The sequence below is a fragment of the Carcharhinus amblyrhynchos genome, chromosome 2, assembly GCF_965287045.1.
Source record: "Carcharhinus amblyrhynchos chromosome 2, sCarAmb.v2.hapA, whole genome shotgun sequence".
In the NCBI taxonomy this organism is placed as follows: Eukaryota; Metazoa; Chordata; class Chondrichthyes; order Carcharhiniformes; family Carcharhinidae; genus Carcharhinus; species Carcharhinus amblyrhynchos.
Window position 1 is genome coordinate 110,332,062 of NC_137325.1, and position 20,539 is coordinate 110,352,600.

Sequence of the window (20,539 nt, forward strand, 5' to 3'; positions counted from 1 at the left end):
GTGCGGTTTGTAAATTGGACAGCTCATCTAATTATGTCAGTTTCCAGCTGGGTGGATAAGATTAAAATTTCCCCATTACCACAGTTAGGAAAATAATTCAACAGCAACAATTCAGGGTCTTAAAAAAATTAACTCGCTCGTTCATGTACATTAGCACTTGTCAGACTGAGAGGGAAATTTTCCATGTCATTTGGTGCATGTGCCTCAATGGTGTCATGTAGCAAGAAGGATATTATGCTTCATAAATCAGGAGCAATGAGTGATGATGAACATAAATTGAACCAGCAGTGTTGTAACAGTAATATTCAGTGTTGGAAAGTGGATTCTGTAAAAATCCCGCTACTTAAATGAGAGGAAAATAAAGGAAATACAGGATTGCTTAGGTTGCAAGACTGGATACATTCATTGCACTAATTCTGCTGCAGTAACCATTGACCTGTAGTGCAGTATTTTGTATGATAAAACTCACTTCTTTGTTACACCACATCTCCATTGAAGAAAGCCCAGCATCCAACATAGATAGTGATCTACGCTTCCGAATGCATGCTGCTCCTGGTTACTAATTTACTATTTGAAATGACAGCATTTGTTGCTTACTGTGGTTTTCCATGTAGACATAGGTGCCTTTTAGTATGTACTTATAGAGCAATCAATCAACTTAATAGAGCAGAGGCAATGCTTTGAAATAGTCTTGTGTTTTACTTACGTGACAGGGTGAATTGATTTGTGTTTGTCTTAGCAGTTAACCAAACTAATTCATGTCTAATATTATAATGCTGGAGAGAGAGAGATCTCCTGGTTAAATTTATACGGTTTAATTGACTTCAATGGTTATGTAATATTTGCTATAATTTGCCTTTTTCATATATTTCATTTGTGACGTTATGTGCGGGCAGAATGTTAACAACTTCGTACGTTCATGAATTGGTGATGTGGGGCTATGAATTAACTGCAGCAATCTTCCATTTTTTTCTACATGTATGCAGCTGCTTTATTAGGAATAATGATAGGAAGGACTATTACTTACGTGGCGAAAAACTGCAGCAGGCAACGGTGCAGAGGGACCTCGGGGTCCTTGTGCATGAGTCGCAAAAACCCAGCTTGCAGGTGCAGCAGGTGGTCAGGAAGGCGAATGGGATGCTGGCCTTCATAGCGAGGGGGATTGAATATAAAAGTAGGGAGGTCTTGCTGCAGCTGTATAGGGCATTGGTGAGGCCGCAGCTGGAGTACTGTGTGCATTTTTGGGCGCCGCACCTGCGCAAAGATATTTTGGCCTTGGAGGGAGTGCAGAGGAGGTTTACTAGGCTGATACCGGAGTTGAGGGGATTGAGCTATGAGGAGAGGCTGAATAAACTAGGCTTGTACTCGTTAGAGTTTAGAAGAATGAGGGGAGATCTCATTGAGACGTATAAGATGATGAATGGGATGGATAGGATAGAGGTGGAGAGACGCTTCCCGCTCAAAAAAGACAGTAGGACTAGGGGGCACAGCCTCAAGATAAAGGGGGGGCGGTTTAGAACGGAGTTGAGGAGGAACTTCTTCACTCAAAGGGTAGTGAATCTCTGGAATTCTCTGCCCGTTAAAGTGGTGGAGGCTGCCTCGCTAAATATTTTTAAGACGCGGGTTGATGGGTTTTTGATAAGAGAGGGGATTAAGGGTTATGGGGAGAGGGCGGGAATGTGGAACTGAGCCACGACAGATCAGCCATGATCTTATTGAATGGCGGGGCAGGCTCGAAGGGCTAGATGGCCTCCTCCTGCTCCTATTTCTTATGTTCTTATGTTATGTTATTATGAAATAGGCACTCGAAAGAGATTAATGTTTCAAAACCTCAATCAGCACCTTCTCGAAAGATATGGTTAATCCGATCTATCACTCCACCTCCAAACTTTATTCAGCAATGTTCTCAAATACATTGACACCTCAAAGCCTCTTGTTCACCTTCCCCCCCACAGCTCCATGTCTGAATCTTTCCCATCAGCCACCCGTCAAAGCTCCATCACCAGCATTTATTACTTATCTGTTTCCTTAAAAATGGACACCTGGAAATAAATGTTTGATGGGCATTTCGTAGAATTCTAGAAACCCTACAATGCAGAAGGGGGCCATCTGACCCATCGAGCCTGCACTGACAACAATCCCACCCAGGCTCTATCCCCGTAACCCCATGTATTTACCCTGCTAATCTCCCTGACACCAAGGGGCAATTTAACATGGCCAATCCATCTAACCTGCACATCTTTGGAGTGTGGGAGGGAACCAGAGCGTGCAGAGGAAATCTACGCATACACGGGGAGAATGTGCCAACTCTACACAGACAGTCAGCCGAGGCCAGAATTGAACTGGCGTCCCTGGCACTGTCTGGTGGCAGTGCTAACCACTGTACCACCATGCCACCCCAAGTAATAAACAGAAGCAGTGGAGTAAGTCATTCATTGTGATGACCCCTTGTAATTACACTGTATAAAAAAGTAGACTGCATTGGGATACCCTTGAACTTGTATAATGTTTGAAATGATGCTGAAAACTTGTACATCTGATGTGCTAAGTGTAATTTTACCCAGCTGTAAATTTTAAATTTAAACTTCAACAGCTGTAATCAAAACCCCATTTTTTTTTCTTTCAGTGATATGAGTGAGCATTGCTGGCAAGGCCAGCATTTGTTGTCCCTTCCTAATTATCCTTAAGAAGGTAGTGGGGAATTTCAGCAGTTGGTACATGCACAGTGCTGTTAGGAAGGGAGTACCAGGATTTTGGCCCAGCAACAGTGAAAGAATGGCAATTCTGTTCCAAGTTAGGATGGTGTGTCTTGGAGGGAAGCTTGCAGCTGATGATGCACAGAGTCATAGGGCAGAATTTTCCAGCCATGCTCACCCCAAGGCTGGAAATTCCCACCCAAGATCAACAGACCTTTGCATGGTCCGCCCCCGCCTACTACGATTCCCATGGCGGGCGGGACAGAAAAATTCCACCACAGAGTCACAGAGTCGTACGGCACAGAAAAGGTTGTATAGTTTCCGGCCTCCACAACCTTCCCAGGCAGTGCATTCCAGATTTTCACCACCCTTTGAGTGATTTTATTTTCTCTCGAATTCCCTCTGAATCTCCTGCCCCTCACCCTAAAACTATGCCCCCTCGTGATTGACCCCTCAACCAAGGGGAACAACCACTTCCTATTTACCCTGTCCTTACCCCTCAGAATCTTATACACCTCAATTTACTCTAAGGAAAACATTCCAAGCCTATCCAGTCTCGCCTTATAACTCAAATGCTCCATCGCAGGCAACATCCTGGTGAATCTCTTCTGTATCGCCTCGATTGCAATCATATCTTTCCTATAGTGAGGTGACCAGAACTGCACACAGTTCTCCAGTTGCATCCCAACCCATGTTCTGTACAGCTCCAACATAACCTCCTTGCTCTTATGCTCTGTGCCACAATTGGTAAAATTGACAAAAGCAAGTGCCCATATCCCTTCTTAACTACTCTATCCACCTACTCTGCTGCTTTCAGGGATCTGTGAATAAGGACCACAAGGTCCATCATATTTAAATTATATTATAATGACCAAATAGCAGGATAGATTGAGAAAGTGGTTGAAAAAGAATACACAATCCTATGCATCAAAACAAAAGGCATAGCCTAAAAATAAAGATGATTACGTGAAACTAAACTCTGGTTCAACTTCAGCTGGAATATTTTGTCCAGTTCTGGGCACAACACCTTAGATGGGATGTGATGGCTTTAGAAAAGGTGCAGAAGAGATTGACAACATTGATTTGAAAGGTGAGGAACTTCATTTATGTGGAAAGACTGGCGATGCTGGGATTCTCCTTAAAGGTGAGAGGATTGAGAGGAGATTTGATAGAGATATCAAAATCTAGACAACATAAGAACATAAGAAATAGGAGCAGGAGTAGGCCATCTAGACCATCGAGCCTGCCCCGCCATTCAATAATATCATGGTTGATCTGAAGTGGATCAGTTCCACTTTCCCACTTTCTCCCCATAATCCTTAATTCCCTTGTCTATCAAAAACCTATCTACCCGTGACTTAAACATATTTAGTGAGGTAGCCTCCACCACTTCAACGGGCAGAGAATTCCAGAGATTCACCACCCTTTGAGTGAAGAAGTTCCTCCTCAACTCTGATCTAAACTGCTCCCCCCCCCTTATCTTGAGGCTGTGCCCTCTAGTCCTGCTATCCTTTCTAAGCGGGAAGAATCTCCCTACCTCTACCCTATCCATCCCCTTCATTACCTTATACGTCTCGATAAGATCCCCTCTCATCCTTCTAAACTCCAACGCGTACAGACCTAGTCTATTTAATCTCTCTTCATAGTCCAACCCCCTCATCTCCAGTATCAGCCTAGTGAACCTCCTCTGCACTCCCTCCAAGACCAATATATCCTTCCACAAATGTGGCGACCAAAACTGCACACAGTACTCCAGCTGCGGCCTCACCGGTACCCTGTACAGTTGCATCAAGACCTCCCTGCTTTTATATTCTATCTCCCTCGCTATAAAGGCCAACATCCCATTAGCCTTCCTGATCACCTGCTGCACCTGCAGACTGGGTTTTTGCGACTCATGCACAAGGACCCCCAGGTCCCTCTGCACCGTAGCATGCTGCAGCTTTTCGCCTTTTGCATAATAATCCCTCCTACTATTATTTCTGCCAAAAAATAGACAACAAATAGAACAAGTGATCAAGAAATTGTTATACTACTCCAGCAATTCAGATGTCATGTCTTTGAATCCCACCATTTTATTAAATTCAGTGAATCTGATCATTTTGGGTTGCCACCATGGACATTTTTTAACCCTTTCATGGGATGTGTGCATCACGGGCAAGGAAATGTTTTTATTACCTGTTCCTAATTGCCCTTGACAAGGCGGTGGTGAGCACCTTCTTGAAAGCCACAGTTCATGTGGTAAAAAGCTGGACTATTGTAAAATTCCAAGTAGTAAACATATGCCTTTTATTGGTAATGATGTGGATATGCCAGCGTTGGACTGGGGTAAACACAGTAAAAAGTCTGACAACACCAGGTTTAAGTCCAACCGATTTATTTGATAGTACACTCACCAGCTTTCGGGTTAGCCCCTTCGTCAGGTGACGAAGGTGACGAAGGGGCTAACCTGAAGGTCACCTGACGAAGGGGCTAACCCGAAAGCTAGTGAGTGTACTATCAAATAAATCGGTTGGACTTAAACCTGGTGTTGTCAGACTTTTTACTTTATTGGTAACCCCTAGGGAGTGACTTGCCCTGAGGAACTGTCTTACCGAGATATGGTAGAAGAGCTGTGCAAATCCTGGAGAATTGATTATATGGCCTCCAAAGGGACCACCCCCTTCTTCTCAAGGAAACTAATGATAAGCAATAAATGTGGCCATTCCAATAATGTCCACATCCCAAAGGCTTGTAATTGGAACAAATAAATAAAGCCATATTCTTTGTGTCTTAGGCTCATCATATATTAACTATGAATTTTGCTCACTTGAGCATTCGTGTCTTTAAAACAGCAGTTATGTATTCAAGTGTCACTCCAGGAAATGTAATTAAGCATTAGATTCAGTGGTGAGGCTGTGCTCCATTGTTGTAGGTGTTGTTTGTTGAGCAAGACATTAAACAGAGGTCCTGTTATTCTGAATACATATCAAAGGACCCATTGCATTGTTTAAAGGTGAATGGCAATTCGCCCAACATCACCAAGATAAATGAACTGATCTTTCATCACGTTTATGCTCCACACCTGGTTGGCAGCTGCACTTGCCTACACTGTAAGTGACTGCACTGAGAGCTAATTTTCTGATTAAGTGTTCTGTGACATCCTGCGTAAGTGATGAGGATCTATGTAAATATCAGGAGGCATGGTGTGTGGCACAATGGTTGGCATGCTGCCTCCCAGCACCAGGATTCGGGTTTAATTCCAGGCTTGGGTCACTGCCTGTGTCGAGTCAGCGTGGGTTTTCTCCGTGTGCTCCAGTTTCCTCCCACAGTCTAAAAGACGTGCTGGATAGGTGCATTGACCATGCTAAATTTTCCCTCAGTGTACCCGAACAGGCGCTGGAGTGTGGCAACTAGGGGATTTTCACAGTAACTCCATTGCAGCGTTAGTGTCAGCCTACTTATGACACTAATATATAAACTTAAAGCTGAAAAATGCACCCTCTTTTCTTTCAAATTAACTTTGGTTTCTCCGCTATGTAGACTATTCCATTTCTACAGTGATGGACATTGCTGTTGGCCAATACCTGAGCAGCTTTCCTCAAGGCTATCAGCACAATGCTATGTGGGCCAACCTATGCAGCCTGGACTGCTTGAAGCAATGCGCCATGAACACGTTTTTCTTCCTAAATGTTTTCTCCTGCTTACCCAAGAATCCAGGGTTAAAACTTGAGGTGTTGCTTCACATCTGGAAGTTAGGTAAGAATGGGTTTTTCATGTGGTACTCTCTTCAATTGTTTGCAGGAGAACACAGACCATAACTACTACACATCCAGAATGTACGGGCCAGCAGACCCAGTAACCCGGGAACTGTGGGTTAACATGGATCAAATGGAAAAAGATAAAGTGAAGATTCATGGGATCTTATCAAACACCCACCGGCAAGCTGCAGTAAGTGCAATCAACTATTACAATTAAATAAAGCACATTTTCAAATCAACTTAATAAATTTTGCTGATCCATTTTCACTACACGATCATGTTGTGTTCAAGGTCAGTACAAAACAAAGTACATTTCTCTGTAGGTGGATTAAACCCAAATTAATTGATCTTATTTTATACTCACATACACATAGCACCAATGTGCCTTTAACATAGAGAGATGCACCAAGGCACTTCACAAAAAGAGAACGATAGTGGAATCAAAGTTAGAGCAGGTGACTTAAACTGAAAGATGAGGCTTTTGAGGGTTTGGAGTGTAATAACTCAGGAAGCCCAATGGGAAAGCAACATAGTTTATTACAGAATGCAAAGTTAAACTACTACTGCAATGAATGCACATTATTCCCTGCCTGGGACTACAGTTCAGCAGGCCAGTCCTGGGCCTGCCTTATAAAAGGCTCAGGTAATGAGTTCCAGTTGGACAGGCCTGTTACCAGGGGAACTTATACTCAACCAGCCCCACACATGGAGGTCAATCAGTGTTTCTCCAGGGACCTCGTGGGCGTTATCACAGGGAGAGTTGTAGAAATATGGCGGGATTTACCAGGGGTGGAAGTGGCTTGCCGTGGCCTACAGTGAGACCTCCCAGTCCCGCTGAGGTCTATGGCAGTTTACCTGGCTTGCCCATCCCGCTGCCGGGGAACAGTGTTGAAGGCATGGGATTGCCTTCAACACTGGAAGATCCCACCATTGGACCAGGGAATCCCACCCCATGAAAGGGATTAGGAATAGAATTCCAAAATTCAGGCCACAGTAGCATGTGGTGGAGGAGAGGGAGGAATTACATTGTTTAGAATGTAATATTTTACAGCTAAGTTATCAGCCCTCTCAATACAAGTTGTTTTTATCCAGTATAAATATGTCACAATTTACATCTTCATTCGGCTAAATATATTTTCAATGGGACCGGTTCCAGATTCAATCATTACCCATGGTTGTAAAATGATATAATTGAGGCTTGATGATTTGTTTGTTTTTTAAAAAATGATGGATGCTGTTTATATTATTCTGAAACATATTTGATTGCTTCATGCAGAGGGTAAATTTGTCCTTCAACTTCCCATTTTATGGGCATTTACTGAGAGAGATTACTGTGGCTACTGGTGGTAAGTCACTTTTTATTTCAACTATATCTTTCAGGTGAAAAGTTAATAATGCAAGCAACCGTAGCTGCTTTCTTGTAAACCAAAGCCCATGATTTGTGCGATATCGATGTTGATACTATTGACAAAGGGAGTGTGTTGAAACTGAAAATTCACTTTGAATGTGAATTTCCTCAATGTTTCTGTTATTGTTATGACAGTATCTCACACTCTCTCTGGACAACACAGGTTTCAGTCTTGCTTTGGGACAGCTCTGTTACAGCATGGACCGATATAGCAGTTTAGGTGTGTTAATGACGGGCAAATGACCACCAAAGTTACAATACACTGCAAATCAAGCTCCAAGGAAATGTACCCTCCCCATAGAACTTTTACCAACTTTTGAAGTTATTCAACTTCTATCCCAAATCAGGTGTCAGAGGTGGAAAACACTCTTCTAATGCATTAACATCTGGGCCAGAATTTTCTGGCCGTTTACACACTGCTGCAAAGATGAAGCATTTGGTATTCAGCCAAATCTCACCGCAATGGGACCAGAAAATTCTCCCTCTCCATGTGGAACTCAACTTCACCTCACGCAGAAGTCACCAAACTTGATATGTGGGCTCCAAAACAAAACACTTGCATGGTCACATTTTCAATCATTTGACTGTTGTAGCTCTTAATTTTTTGCCGATTCTGAACACATCAAAAAAAAAAGCCAGAGATTTTCTGAATCTGGGTTTCAGTATTTTGGTGAACAAAATGTTGAACAATGCTATCCTTAAATGGATGTCTGTTTTATCCCCTTGCTGCTGTCAACTTTCTGGTCAATTGCTTTCTTCACCACGTCTAAAGGCTGGTTCTTGGTGCTCATGCTCACCACCGGCACAAATGGTGCTATGGCCGCAAGACCCCGCAGTGAGATTCTCGCCACCAAAATCCCACAGCGCAATCGCCTCTGCCACCTGCCATTGAGTCATCAAGATTCCTGCCCAGGAATAACAGGACTTATTTAAATACCTTCTCAATGCATTAACGGGCCTCCCTACTGTATCATCCCCCCACATTGGGGTTTGCTGGCAAGGTATTGGACGTGGGGGGCTCGAGGAAGAGTTCTTGGAATGCTGCCGGGATAGTTTCCTCGAACAGTGTGTGTTGGAGCCGACGAGGGAGCGAGCTATCTTGGATCTGGTGCTATGTAATGAGGCGGGTAGAATTAGGGACCTTGTGGTGAAGGATCCTCTTGGGGAGAGTGATCATTGTATGGTGGAGTTTCTGGTGCAGATGGAGGAGGAGAAAGTGGGTTCCCGGACACGCGTCCTTTGTTTGAATAGAGGGGAGTATGGTAGGATGAGAGAAGAATTGGCGAATGTGGACTGGGAGAGCGCGTTGGAGGGAGGGTCTGTTAAGGAGCAGTGGAGGATCTTTAAGGAGATCTTTCTTGGTGCTCAACGGAAATTTATTCCGATGGTCAAAAAGGACAGTAGGAGGAGAGGTAATAAGCCATGGATAACGAAGGAGGTGAAGGAAAGTGTTAAACTAAAAGCGGAGGAATTTAGAGTAGCTAGGAGTAGTGGGCGAGAAGAGGATTGGGAGAGGTTTAAATGTCAACAAAGATTGACAAAGAAGTTGATAAGGAAGGGTAGGAGAAACTATGAAGCTGGGCTAGCGCTTAATATAAAAAAGGATAGCAAGAGTTTTTATAAATATATAAAAAGGAAGAGGCTGGCTAGGGTGAATGTTGGTCCTTTAGAGGATGAGAAAGGGGACCTAGTGGTAGGGGATGGGGATATGGCTAAGGTATTGAATAACTTTTTTGTTTCTGTCTTCACGGAGGAGGACGTGAATAATTTGCCGGGTGTTAGCGATAGAAAGGTGGTAGAACTGGAGGGTCTTAATGACATTACTGTTACTAGAAAGGCAGTGCTCGACAGACTGGAGGGGCTGATTGTGGACAAGTCCCCAGGACCGGATGGAATGCATCCGAGGGTTCTGAAAGAAATGGCGGAGGTGATAGTGGATGCCTTGGTGGTTATTTTCCAAACGTCGCTGGATTCCGGGGAAGTGCCGGATGATTGGAAAACGGCTAATGTTACGCCGTTGTTTAAGAAGGGTGCCAGGCAAAAGGCGGGGAATTATAGGCCGGTTAGTTTAACGTCTGTGGTAGGTAAAATGTTAGAATCTGTCATTAAGGAGGAAATTGCGAGGCATCTTGAAGGGAATTGCTTGATAGAGCAGACGCAGCACGGTTTCATTAAAGGGAAGTCGTGTCTGACAAATTTACTAGAGTTCTATGAGGATGTGTCTAGGGCGGTGGATAGAGGAGAGCCGGTGGATGTGGTCTTTCTAGATTTTCAGAAAGCGTTTGACAAAGTGCCTCACAAGAGGTTATTGCAGAAGGTCAGGGGACATGGAGTTGGGGGTAGGGTGTTAGCGTGGATAGAGGATTGGTTGTCAAATAGGAGGCAGAGAGTGGGGGTCAACGGGTGCTATTCGGATTGGCGGATGGTGACTAGTGGAGTGCCCCAGGGGTCGGTGCTGGGGCCTCAGCTTTTTACCATTTATATAGATGATCTGGAGGAGGGAACCGAGTGTAGAGTGTCGAAATTTGCTGATGACACCAAGATTGGGGGAACGGCAAATTGTGCGGAGGGTGTGGAGAGTCTGCAGAAGGATCTAGATAGGCTGGGCGAATGGGCCAGGAAATGGCAAATGGAATTTAATGTTGGCAAGTGTGAGGTGGTCCACTTTGGTAGGAAAAATGGTAGGAAGGACTATTACTTACGTGGCGAAAAACTGCAGCAGGCGACGGTGCAGAGGGACCTCGGGGTCCTTGTGCATGAGTCGCAAAAACCCAGCTTGCAGGTGCAGCAGGTGGTCAGGAAGGCGAATGGGATGCTGGCCTTCATAGCGAAGGGGATTGAATATAAAAGTAGGGAGGTCTTGCTGCAGCTGTATAGGGCATTGGTGAGGCCGCAACTGGAGTACTGTGTGCATTTTTGGGCGCCGCACCTGCGCAAAGATATTTTGGCCTTGGAGGGAGTGCAGAGGAGGTTTACTAGGCTGATACCGGAGTTGAGGGGGTTGAGCTATGAGGAGAGGCTGAATAAACTGGGCTTGTACTCGTTAGAGTTTAGAAGAATGAGAGGAGATCTCATTGAGACGTATAAGATGATGAATGGGATGGATAGGATAGAGGTGGAAAGACTCTTCACGCTCAAAAAAGACAATAGGACTAGGGGACACAGCCTCAAGATAAAAGGGGGGCGGTTTAGAACGGAGTTGAGGAGGAACTTCTTCACTCAAAGGGTGGTGAATCTCTGGAATTCTCTGCCCGTTGAAGTGGTGGAGGCTGCCTCGCTAAATATTTTTAAGACGCGGGTTGATGGGTTTTTGATAGGAGAGGGGATTAAGGGTTATGGGGAGAGGGCGGGAAAGTGGAACTGAGCCACGACAGATCAGCCATGATCTTATTGAATGGCGGGGCAGGCTCGAAGGGCTAGATGGCCTACTTCTGCTCCTATTTCTTATGTTCTTATGTTCTTATGTATACAACGGGTCTGGAGCAACATAAACCAAAGAAGCAGAGCATGCTGGGGATGCACAACTAAAGTATAGCTGGGATAGGGTCACACAATCTGGAGCAATGCCAATGGGCAATGCTGGAAGGCAGTGCCACTGGGGGGGGCTTCTCTGGAAAGCTCCAAAGCAGATGGGATTCGTTCCCATAGGTGATAGGAAGGAGGGTTGTTGCCCATGTGTGTGGGGGGAGTCACTGGGGGGGGGGAGGGGGTCCCCATGTGCATGTGGGGCTGCCCCCATGTCTGTGGGGGTGGAGGGGGTTCTTTGTTTTGTTTTAACTGGGGATCCGGTGCCCTTTAGAAAAGGCGCCTCAATCTCTGGAAAGCTGACATTGCCCGTTCTTTCACACCCCACCTCACCAGCATGAGCGCGTGGGACATGCTTCCAGGGTTCTTTTCTTTTAAGTGCTGGACAATATGGCGAGACAATCTGGCTGTTCAGTGGGCCTGCTACACACCACTTTTCCCACCTGGTCTAGCACTTGGAAGAAAAAAATGGAAAATTCCACCTAAAGACTCCTTAGGTAGGATCTTCTGGTCCCACCTGCTGCAGGAATGGTAGCGGGCAGGGCAGGGTCTCCAAAAGGTACATCGACTTTGAGCAGGGTTTCTGCAGGACTGGAAAATGCCGCCCTAAGTGTGGTAAAGCTTCACATGTACTGGCACCTTCCTGGCACCTTGTTCAACTCATTGGCTGGAATTTCACCACCTCACCAGCCCCAGAATCGGGGCAGGCAAAGCTCATAGAACAGAAACATCTGTTGGCCTCGGCAGGATTTTACGATCTCGCCTGAGCGAGGTCATAAAATCCCGCCTATTAACTTTGAAGTCCTTGAAAGTTAATTGTTTACTTGACCAGTGGGGTGAGGGGCGCTGAAGAGAATGAAGGGAGACATCACAACTGATTCTGTAACTGCCTAATAGACACTTTCCAGATGTAGTCAAGAGGTTTAACATTGACAAAATGATCAGTGCTGGCTTGTTTTTCTCTCCTGTATCTGAAAGATACTCTGGCATTTTTTTTCTAAAAGGCCAGCTCTAATTCAGCCCATACTAGATAAATCGACACTCTTTAGTTCTTCAATTGGTTTTCTGATCTCTTGAAATATCACAATTTTCTACTCTGGATTTCAGTATGTGGTAAGTCAATCTGAGCCAAGTCATCAGAAGCTGATCTGTTCAGTGTCTCTTGAGTGTTTTATGTATTCTTGAGTTTTCCCTGTGTTAACGTGGGCATCATATCATACTTGTTTGTAAGTGCCAGAGTCTGATGCCCATGTAAACCAACCTCAACTTGAATGATTCTGGTAGTGGTAAGGACAGGGTATGTATGTTAAATGTAACTGTTGCAGAAAAGAGGCACTGCAGTAAATTATTGTTAATGTTTGACAAGAAAATAAATCTCTTTTAAATGCTGTGCATTTTTTATTATTGGATGAATTTCATTAAAACTAAATAGTTGTTGCTGTTTTATCAAGACGCTGAAAAGCCTGATTTCATTTTGTCCGAGTATGAAATCTATTGTTCGTGCAGTACTCTAACTGCAATTTGTCAAAGCACAATAATTATTATAATATGAAACTTGTTAATGCGTAATTGCTGTAAAGCTCAGTGTTTTCTGGCCTGAGGAGTTATTATACTGATAGATGTTGGCTGTGCAGTTTTTCTTTTAATCAGTCAGACCACAGCCAGTCATAAATTGTGGCAGAGTTTAAAGCAGATTAAGAAAAGCAGTCAGCATACTGATTAATGCCATGTCACTGTCAGTGTGGTGTCTCCATCACATGCTGCAGTGGTCAGAAGTTGAAGGTAGGTGTTGATTGCGGACAGGGACTTTGGAAGCGATGCAATTTGGAAGTGGAATTGCTCTGGCCCGCGGAGAATTGGTAGCAGCTCACTTCAGAAAGAAAAATATATGATGGGGTTATTCAGTTATTTATTAAAAGAAATTAACATTCTGATGGTTTCCCTTCCCTTAACCTCACTAAACATATGTCGGAGGTGTTGAAACTCAGATGATTCAGAATTTAAGGTGAAGCTGAACTTGGAAACCAAATCTGAAAAAATGTGATAACAAATGAATTATAAATTGCTATGCCAGCAATCCAACATACTTTCTGCTCAAGCTTGGAAAGTCACAATTTTAAATGTCAAGCATTGATTTTATTCGCTGAGCTGTCTGTACATTTGAAAACGTTTCCATTCTTGTAGCCCCTGCAAGCTGAATTAGGAAACACCCCTGAGGGCCCAATTTTACCACTGCATCGCGCAGAAAACTTGGTAAAGTCGGGCGTGAGGCCATTAATGCAATACGTGCCCACATCCACGCAGATGCCCACTTTACCAAGGCCCGAAAATAGCTGCGGTCCGATTGGTGCCTGAAACGTGTGCAACGGCAATTTAGATACATTTGCATGCATTCAAATTGAATTAATAAACTGCCTGCCCAACTCTATCAGCATTTCCCCCTTTACCATCGCATTTACGGGTCCAGATTCGGCACGAAACAGACATGGTCAGTAAAGGTCTGTTTGAGGCACTCCAGCTCCTGAAGAGATAAGTTCAGAGCTTCCAATGGCTCTCTAACTCAGATCGGTGGTGGTGGGCTGGGGTGGGGGTGGGGAGGGGGGAGGGGCTGGTCAGATCATTCTCAGGCCAAGGTGGCGGGGAGGCAGATCAGAGGTATCTCTGGTGGGGGGGAGAACATAAGAAATAGGAGCAGGAGTAGGCCAACTAGCCCTTCGAGCCTGCCCCGCCATTCAATAAGATCATGGCTGATCTGTCGTGGCTCAGTTCCACATTCCCGCCCTCTCCCCATAACCCTTAATCCCCTCTCTTATCAAAAACCCATCAACCCGCGTCTTAAAAATATTTAGCGAGGCAGCCTCCACCACTTCAACGGGCAGAGAATTCCAGAGATTCACCACCCTTTGAGTGAAGAAGTTCTTCCTCAACTCCGTTCTAAACCGCCCCCCTTTTATCTTGAGGCTGTGCCCCCTCGTCCTACTATCCTTTCTGAGCGGGAAGAGTCTCTCCACCTCTATCCTATCCATCCCATGTGTGGGGGCTGGAGGAACAGAGGCCACATCATTGTCTGGTGGGGGGGAGGGGGGAGGCCCGATCATTCTCCGGGGTGGGGGGTGGGGGTGCGGTGCTGAGGGGGGTGGGGAAGGAAGGAGGGAGGCACGATCATTCAGAGGGCTGGGATGGGGAGGTTGTTAATTCTATCTCATCACATTTTTACTCCTGATCAGTCCTGTTGTAAATGCTACTTAGATTATATTTCACTTGCCATGAATGTTGTCTTTCTTCCCCTACACCAGCAAGTTCAGAAGAAGTAGAAATTATGTTATTACCATTTCCCAAATTATCTTCCAAGATCTTATCTTGTTGGAAATGCAGGTCTTAGAATTTACTGCAAGTTGGTTTTGCTAAACACGATTCCAAAGGTTGTTGAATCAAGCACTATTTGTACACACACCTATACATTTCACTACACAACTTCAATAAAGGCCTGGATATGTACCTCAGTGGATTTTACAAGTGCAGGCAGCAGAGAGGAGGGATTCCACAGCTATAATAGTGCACGCGCACTTAATCAGTGAAACTGTCAAAGTACTGGGCTGTGAGTATGTGAAATATACTGGGAGGGGAGGCCAGATGGATCTGTGGTGAGGGGATGTCGGGGGGGGGGCGGGGAACGGTCTGCTGCCACTCTGCGAGCGATCAGTGGAGGGAAGTGGGGGCAGGCGGTCGCAGTCGGTCTGGGTAGTGGGGGAGTGGTGAGTGGACAGTTATGTTGTGGGGATTGGGTGATGTCTGTGGGGGGGTCATTGCTCCTGCTTTTCACTCCCGGGCCGCTTTTTCAGATGTTTGTGGCCTGACAGTGATGTGACGGGGCGTGATTTTCAATTTTTTTTCTTACTGCGTGTGCAGAGTTCAGAGCTCCGATCTGAGCTGCAGCATTTCGAGCACAAACAGCACAATTCAGGCTCACAATTTTTTTTTCCAGGCTAAGTGCATATGGGGGTGCCTGAGAACAGATTTCCAAGTCGGATCTGAATTGTGCCCAGATTCAGCATGAAAATGATAAAATCGGGCCCTGAATTTTATTTTAAGGCCCCACATAATGTTTTCAAACTGAGCGTAGTCGATTTACTTGGCTCCCTGAAGTGAATACAGCCATAAAAAATATTAATCTGTTTTAAATGGGGCTGTTGCCCACACAATAGAGTCTGCGATTGTGGATGTGACTAATGGACTTGCAGCAAAAACAAATGAAACTGGAATGATAACAATCTCCAAAAAGGAACTGAGTAGCTAATAAGGAATGCGATTGAAGCTTATCAGGATAAGTATAGACCAAGATCAGCAAATAAAATGGGACACACTACTTCCTGTCCTTTAGAATGAGAGCTACTAGAACAGCAGACTATAATCGAATAATAAACATGGCAGATTGGACAAATATTCTACCTGCGTTGGATAACTTTAGTATTCGAGGAGCACTTGTGCAGGACATTAAATGCATCTGATAGAGTCTATCATATGGGATAGATTGGGATGGTCTGTGTAGTGAGCTAGTTTGACTGATTGAGAAAAATGAGTTTTTTTTCTCATTTTACGTTGTTACGTACAGTAATAGTGCAGTGTAAAACACAAATGGCAGAATTTTATGGTTCTCCCGGAGGTGTGTTTGCAGGCCGGAGGACCATACAATACCCTGCATGGCCCTCCCAGCCACCCTGAACTCTCCGCTATTTTTTGTGGGGCAGGCGAGGTGGAACTTGGCCCAGCCACCCTCATCCTAGTTGAGGCTCATAAGTGGCCCTCAATTTTGAGGCAGGTGGGATGTGTTCAGGGGTAGGGGGGAAATCATAAGAACATAAGAAATAGGAGCAGGAGTAGGCCATCTAGCCCTTCGAGCCTGCCCCGCCATTCAATAAGATCATGGCTGATCTGTCGTGTCTCAGTTCCACTTTCCCGCCCTCTCCCCATAACCCTTAATCCCCTCTCTTATCAAAAACCCATCAACCCGCGTCTTAAAAATATTTAGCGAGGCAGCCTCCACCACCTCAACGGGCAGAGAATTCCAGAGATTCACCACCCTTTGAGTGAAGAAGTTCCTCCTTAACTCCGTTCTAAACCGCCCCCCCTTTATCTTGAGGCTGTGCCCCCTAGTCCTACTGTCCTTTCTGAGCGGGAAGAGCCTCTCCACCTCTATCCTATCCATCCCATTCATCATCTTATACGTCTCAATGAGATCTCCCCTCATTCTTCTAAACTGTAACGAGTACAAGCCTAGTTTATTCAGCCTCTCCTCATAGTTCAACCCCCTCAACTCCAGTATCAGCCTAGTAAACCTCCTCTGCACTCCCTCCAAGGCCAAAATATCCTTGCGTAAGTACGGCGACCAAAACTGCACACAGTACTCCAGCTGCGGCCTCACCAATGCCCTATACAGCTGCAGAAAGAACTCCCTACTTTTATATTCAATCCCAGCAGGTCACCCTGTCCGGACATCACTCAAGGACGCCCTTTCCACATCAGGCACTTATCCCCATACAAAGACCCCCCCTGATACTCCCTCCCTTCTCCATCAAGAACCCCACCAGTTACCTTATCACCATGCTTGGGTCTCACCTCCCTTTCCATGTAACTGGCACAGAACCCTGGAACATAGATTCTGGGGACTGCTTATAGTCTAAGGCCTGCCAAGTGCTGCCGTAGGTCACTGGCAGCTATCTGAGGTTGATTTCCAACCTCTCCTCGGAGCTGGGGGGCTGTTGTGATCGGTGAGGTGGGACATTCAAGTGGCAGGACGGGACTTTCCACCACACAAAGTTTCTGTCCACTATCTTGTAACTTGATTTGTGAGCTCGAGCTCTGTCAGCCTGAAGCCTGAACTGAGTTTGGCATCATTTGACTGAGAGGGAAACTGTGGGCACCAGTGTGGATGGAAAACAGCTGCCAGCTAGCTGAAATGAAAATACCACTTGACTTGCCACTAATGCTTAGGGTTAAAGTTGCCCTTCAAGGCCTGGTTGAGTCACTGGAGTAAATCTGCTGATTTAGAGAAGGATCCAAATGGCTTCAGGTGGATGTCTTTACCATCTGTCATATGAGCAAATTAAAACTGAAGTTGACTCTCTCCCTCCCCCAACTAGCTCAGGCAGTTAAGTCACTCAGTCACTTGTAATGCTGTCTGAGAGATCCTGTGTATGTTTGGCCCTGTTTGCTTCAGACGATGCAAAGACTTCATTTTAAGGAATATTCGCCTATGCAACCGACTCTGTTAACTTGACTGCATGTAGAATCAGAAGGCTAAATGTCAGCTAAAAATTGGCTGCATTCCTGAAGAGTACACAATACAGGCAAACAACAGTATAACTGCAGCTGCAAGGATTATTTTTGGAAGTCAAAGACAAGCTGCGGAAAACATTTCCAATAACAAGATAACAGTTGAAATATGGGCTGCGATTCTCCCAAAAGCGCTGAATTGGCGAGAAAACCGTTCTATATCCCGACTGTACTGTCAGTTCAACTTCTCACCCAAATCTCCCCACTGTGCACATTACAGAGGTCCCAATTGTGAACCTTATTAAAATCTTAGTGGGGGGGGTGGGGGGGGAGGCCTATTTGCACTGGAGTCTAACAGCTTTGGAACTCTGCACATGCTCAGTAGCCCCGATCTGTCAGTCTCTCTGTTTGCCGGCTAGCTCGATTGCAGGCCAGTTCGGGACCCCCGCAGTGCTGTCCCTCTAGCCTCCCCCAGTGGTCTGATCATGGCCCCCACAACAATTCCCAGGCCAACCCTGACCCACCCCCCTGCCCCAGGCGCCCCGATCTCCAGCCCATCCCCCCAGCAGTGGCAATTCCCCACCCCCCTCATCCCAGCAGACCCCCCTGAGGTCAGGCCACCCCCCGGAAGGTAGGCTGCCCCCCCCCCCCCCCCCCCCCGCAGTCCACCCTTTACAGCCTGTGCCAATCGCTGTCCTCCCTCCATCTCAGACCAATTCCCATTCAGAGTGGCAGCGGATCCCCCACCCCCACCAATCGCCCGAGGCCCCACCTACAGTAGGCTCCATCCCTTGGCACTGCCCACTGCCTGATGGGCAGTACCGAGGTGACCCCTGGGCATGGGCACTTTGCCCCGCGGGCAGTGCCAAGGAGTAGAAGCTGGCACTGCCAGGGTGCCCATGCCCAGGAGGCACTCCCCCTCACACTGCCTGACCCTTTGGGGGGGGCCCTGATTTACCCCCCTCATTCCAGTGGGGTTTCCTGCTAGTTCCCCAAACATGGGGAGCTATTCAAAACCCCGCCAGAAGAAGTACTTGTGGCGGGGTGGGAAATTCAATCGGTTCCAATAAGTGTAAAAGACATTTAAAGCTTATTTAAAACAGATTCAACTTACTTATCTGCCTTCCCATTGCTTTCCAGTGTGGTCTGACCGGCGACTGTTTGGTGCCTCTGGGAGATGCACATGTGCTCCTAGCGCATGCGCAAATCCCAGAACAAGGCCGGCGACGCACATCTCCCAGCCCGACCCGGCAGAAAAGTTGTGGGTCGGGATGGGAGAATCACGGCCATGGTTTGGATTTTACTGTGCATTTTTCAGTTTGGTTTCGAGATCTGTTCACTACAGGGGCTGGCAGTAGAAGCCAGCCTCCAAGTTCACTTTCCGTTTTCACTTTTGTCATGTTAATAGTTTAAAATTCTATTCAGTAAAAGAAAACCATTTTTAAACTTGTCTTAATGCTGCCCCCTCATCTATTCAAAGCAATGAATGGACCCAACACTGACTCATTCTGTTTCTGTTGGGCGTATAGCATTAAAGTCAAACCCCTTGCTTGGCAGGCTTTAACAGGCCAGCAATGTAGTGTTCTATTTGTCCTCACATAGGGGAAAGAACAAGGTCATGCCAGTTCCAATTAGCCTCACATGAATGTTACATTCTTACTTTGAGATATGCTCAAATGTAAATGATGGATTCAACAGCACTGGGAGTGCTAGTGTAGTCAAGGAAAGTGAAGCGGTCACATAGAAATGGTTCTCAGCGAGGTAAAATAAACTGGTTGTCATGGGGATGGTGTTTCACCAAATATGGGGGGTGATTTTTGATAGCTTCTTCAGGTGTCTTAAACTAAGATGCCAGTTTAGCCCTGTATTGTAGCAAAAAAATGCCATTTTAGTAAAGATCTTGAAGCCTGCACTTGGAAGGGTTCATTGGAGGATTGTGAAAGAGTTGATTTCACTTGAATTTCTGTTAATATTCATTGAAGCTGCATGGTATTTTTGGGGGATATCACTTTAACTAAGAGCAGCCAGCTGATAGGGGGTAAAGATGTGGCTGCTGAGAGTTTCAAGCATAACTTAAAAGATATTTTACTGTTTACTGCTCACCTGTCACTGGAGGTTTGAAAAAGACTTGTGAAACACTGGGAGATTTTTTGTACCACTTTGTCAAGACTTCACCAACACTGTTTCAACATTTATTTTGGAAACTCTCCAAGGGGTCTGCTCCTGAAAGGAATAAGTGCTGCGTTACTCTGCCTTGTAGGAGTTACCAGGAGAAAGGAGGTGTTTGATCATGGGCATCTTGCTAAGAGTCCAGAAGGAATAGAAGAAGAATGTGAGGCCAAACAAAGCAGCACAATGTGTCATCAAGCTTAAACGCTGAGCTTGTTCGGCATTTCCGGATTTGGAACATCTACAATATTTTGCTTTTCTAATGATTCCTCAGAGAAGTGGTTCTCCAATCACAGACTGATATAATCCCTACAGTGCAGAAGGAGGCCATTCAGCCCATCGAGTCTGCACCAACTCTCTGCAAATATCTTACCCAGGCCCTCTCCCCCTGCCTTATCCCTGTAATTCCACACATTTACCATGGGAGGAAATTGTTGTAGGAAACTGGTGCACCCGGACAAAATGCATGCTGACACAGGGAGAACATACAAACTCCACATGGTCACCCAAGGCCAGAATTAAACCCAGGACCCTGGCACTGTGAAGCAGCAGTGCTAATGATTGTGCCATTTCTTTCAAAAATGACATTCCTTCCATCACAACATTAAGAAGAGAGCTGCTTATTGAAGGTTTGAGAGTTTGGCGGCAGCTGAATAATATTAAGGTTGGATTGACAAATGGAAGAAATAAACCAGGGCAACTAAGTGCCAGTTAATAGCCATCTCAAACAA

General features: G+C 45.6%; 1 protein-coding gene across 2 annotated transcripts in view; it reads left to right on the plus strand.

The window, feature by feature from the left end:
- LOC145357557 (plexin domain-containing protein 2-like) overlaps positions 1-20,539 on the plus strand; it is a 386,160-nt gene that overhangs the window by 204,827 nt on the left and 160,794 nt on the right. For both annotated transcript variants that reach the window (XM_080211042.1, XM_080211038.1), the window contains 2 exons: positions 6,477-6,623; positions 7,710-7,779. In XM_080211042.1, coding sequence (XP_080067168.1) covers positions 6,477-6,623; positions 7,710-7,779 — 217 coding nt within the window. The remainder of the gene's footprint in view (positions 1-6,476; positions 6,624-7,709; positions 7,780-20,539) is intronic.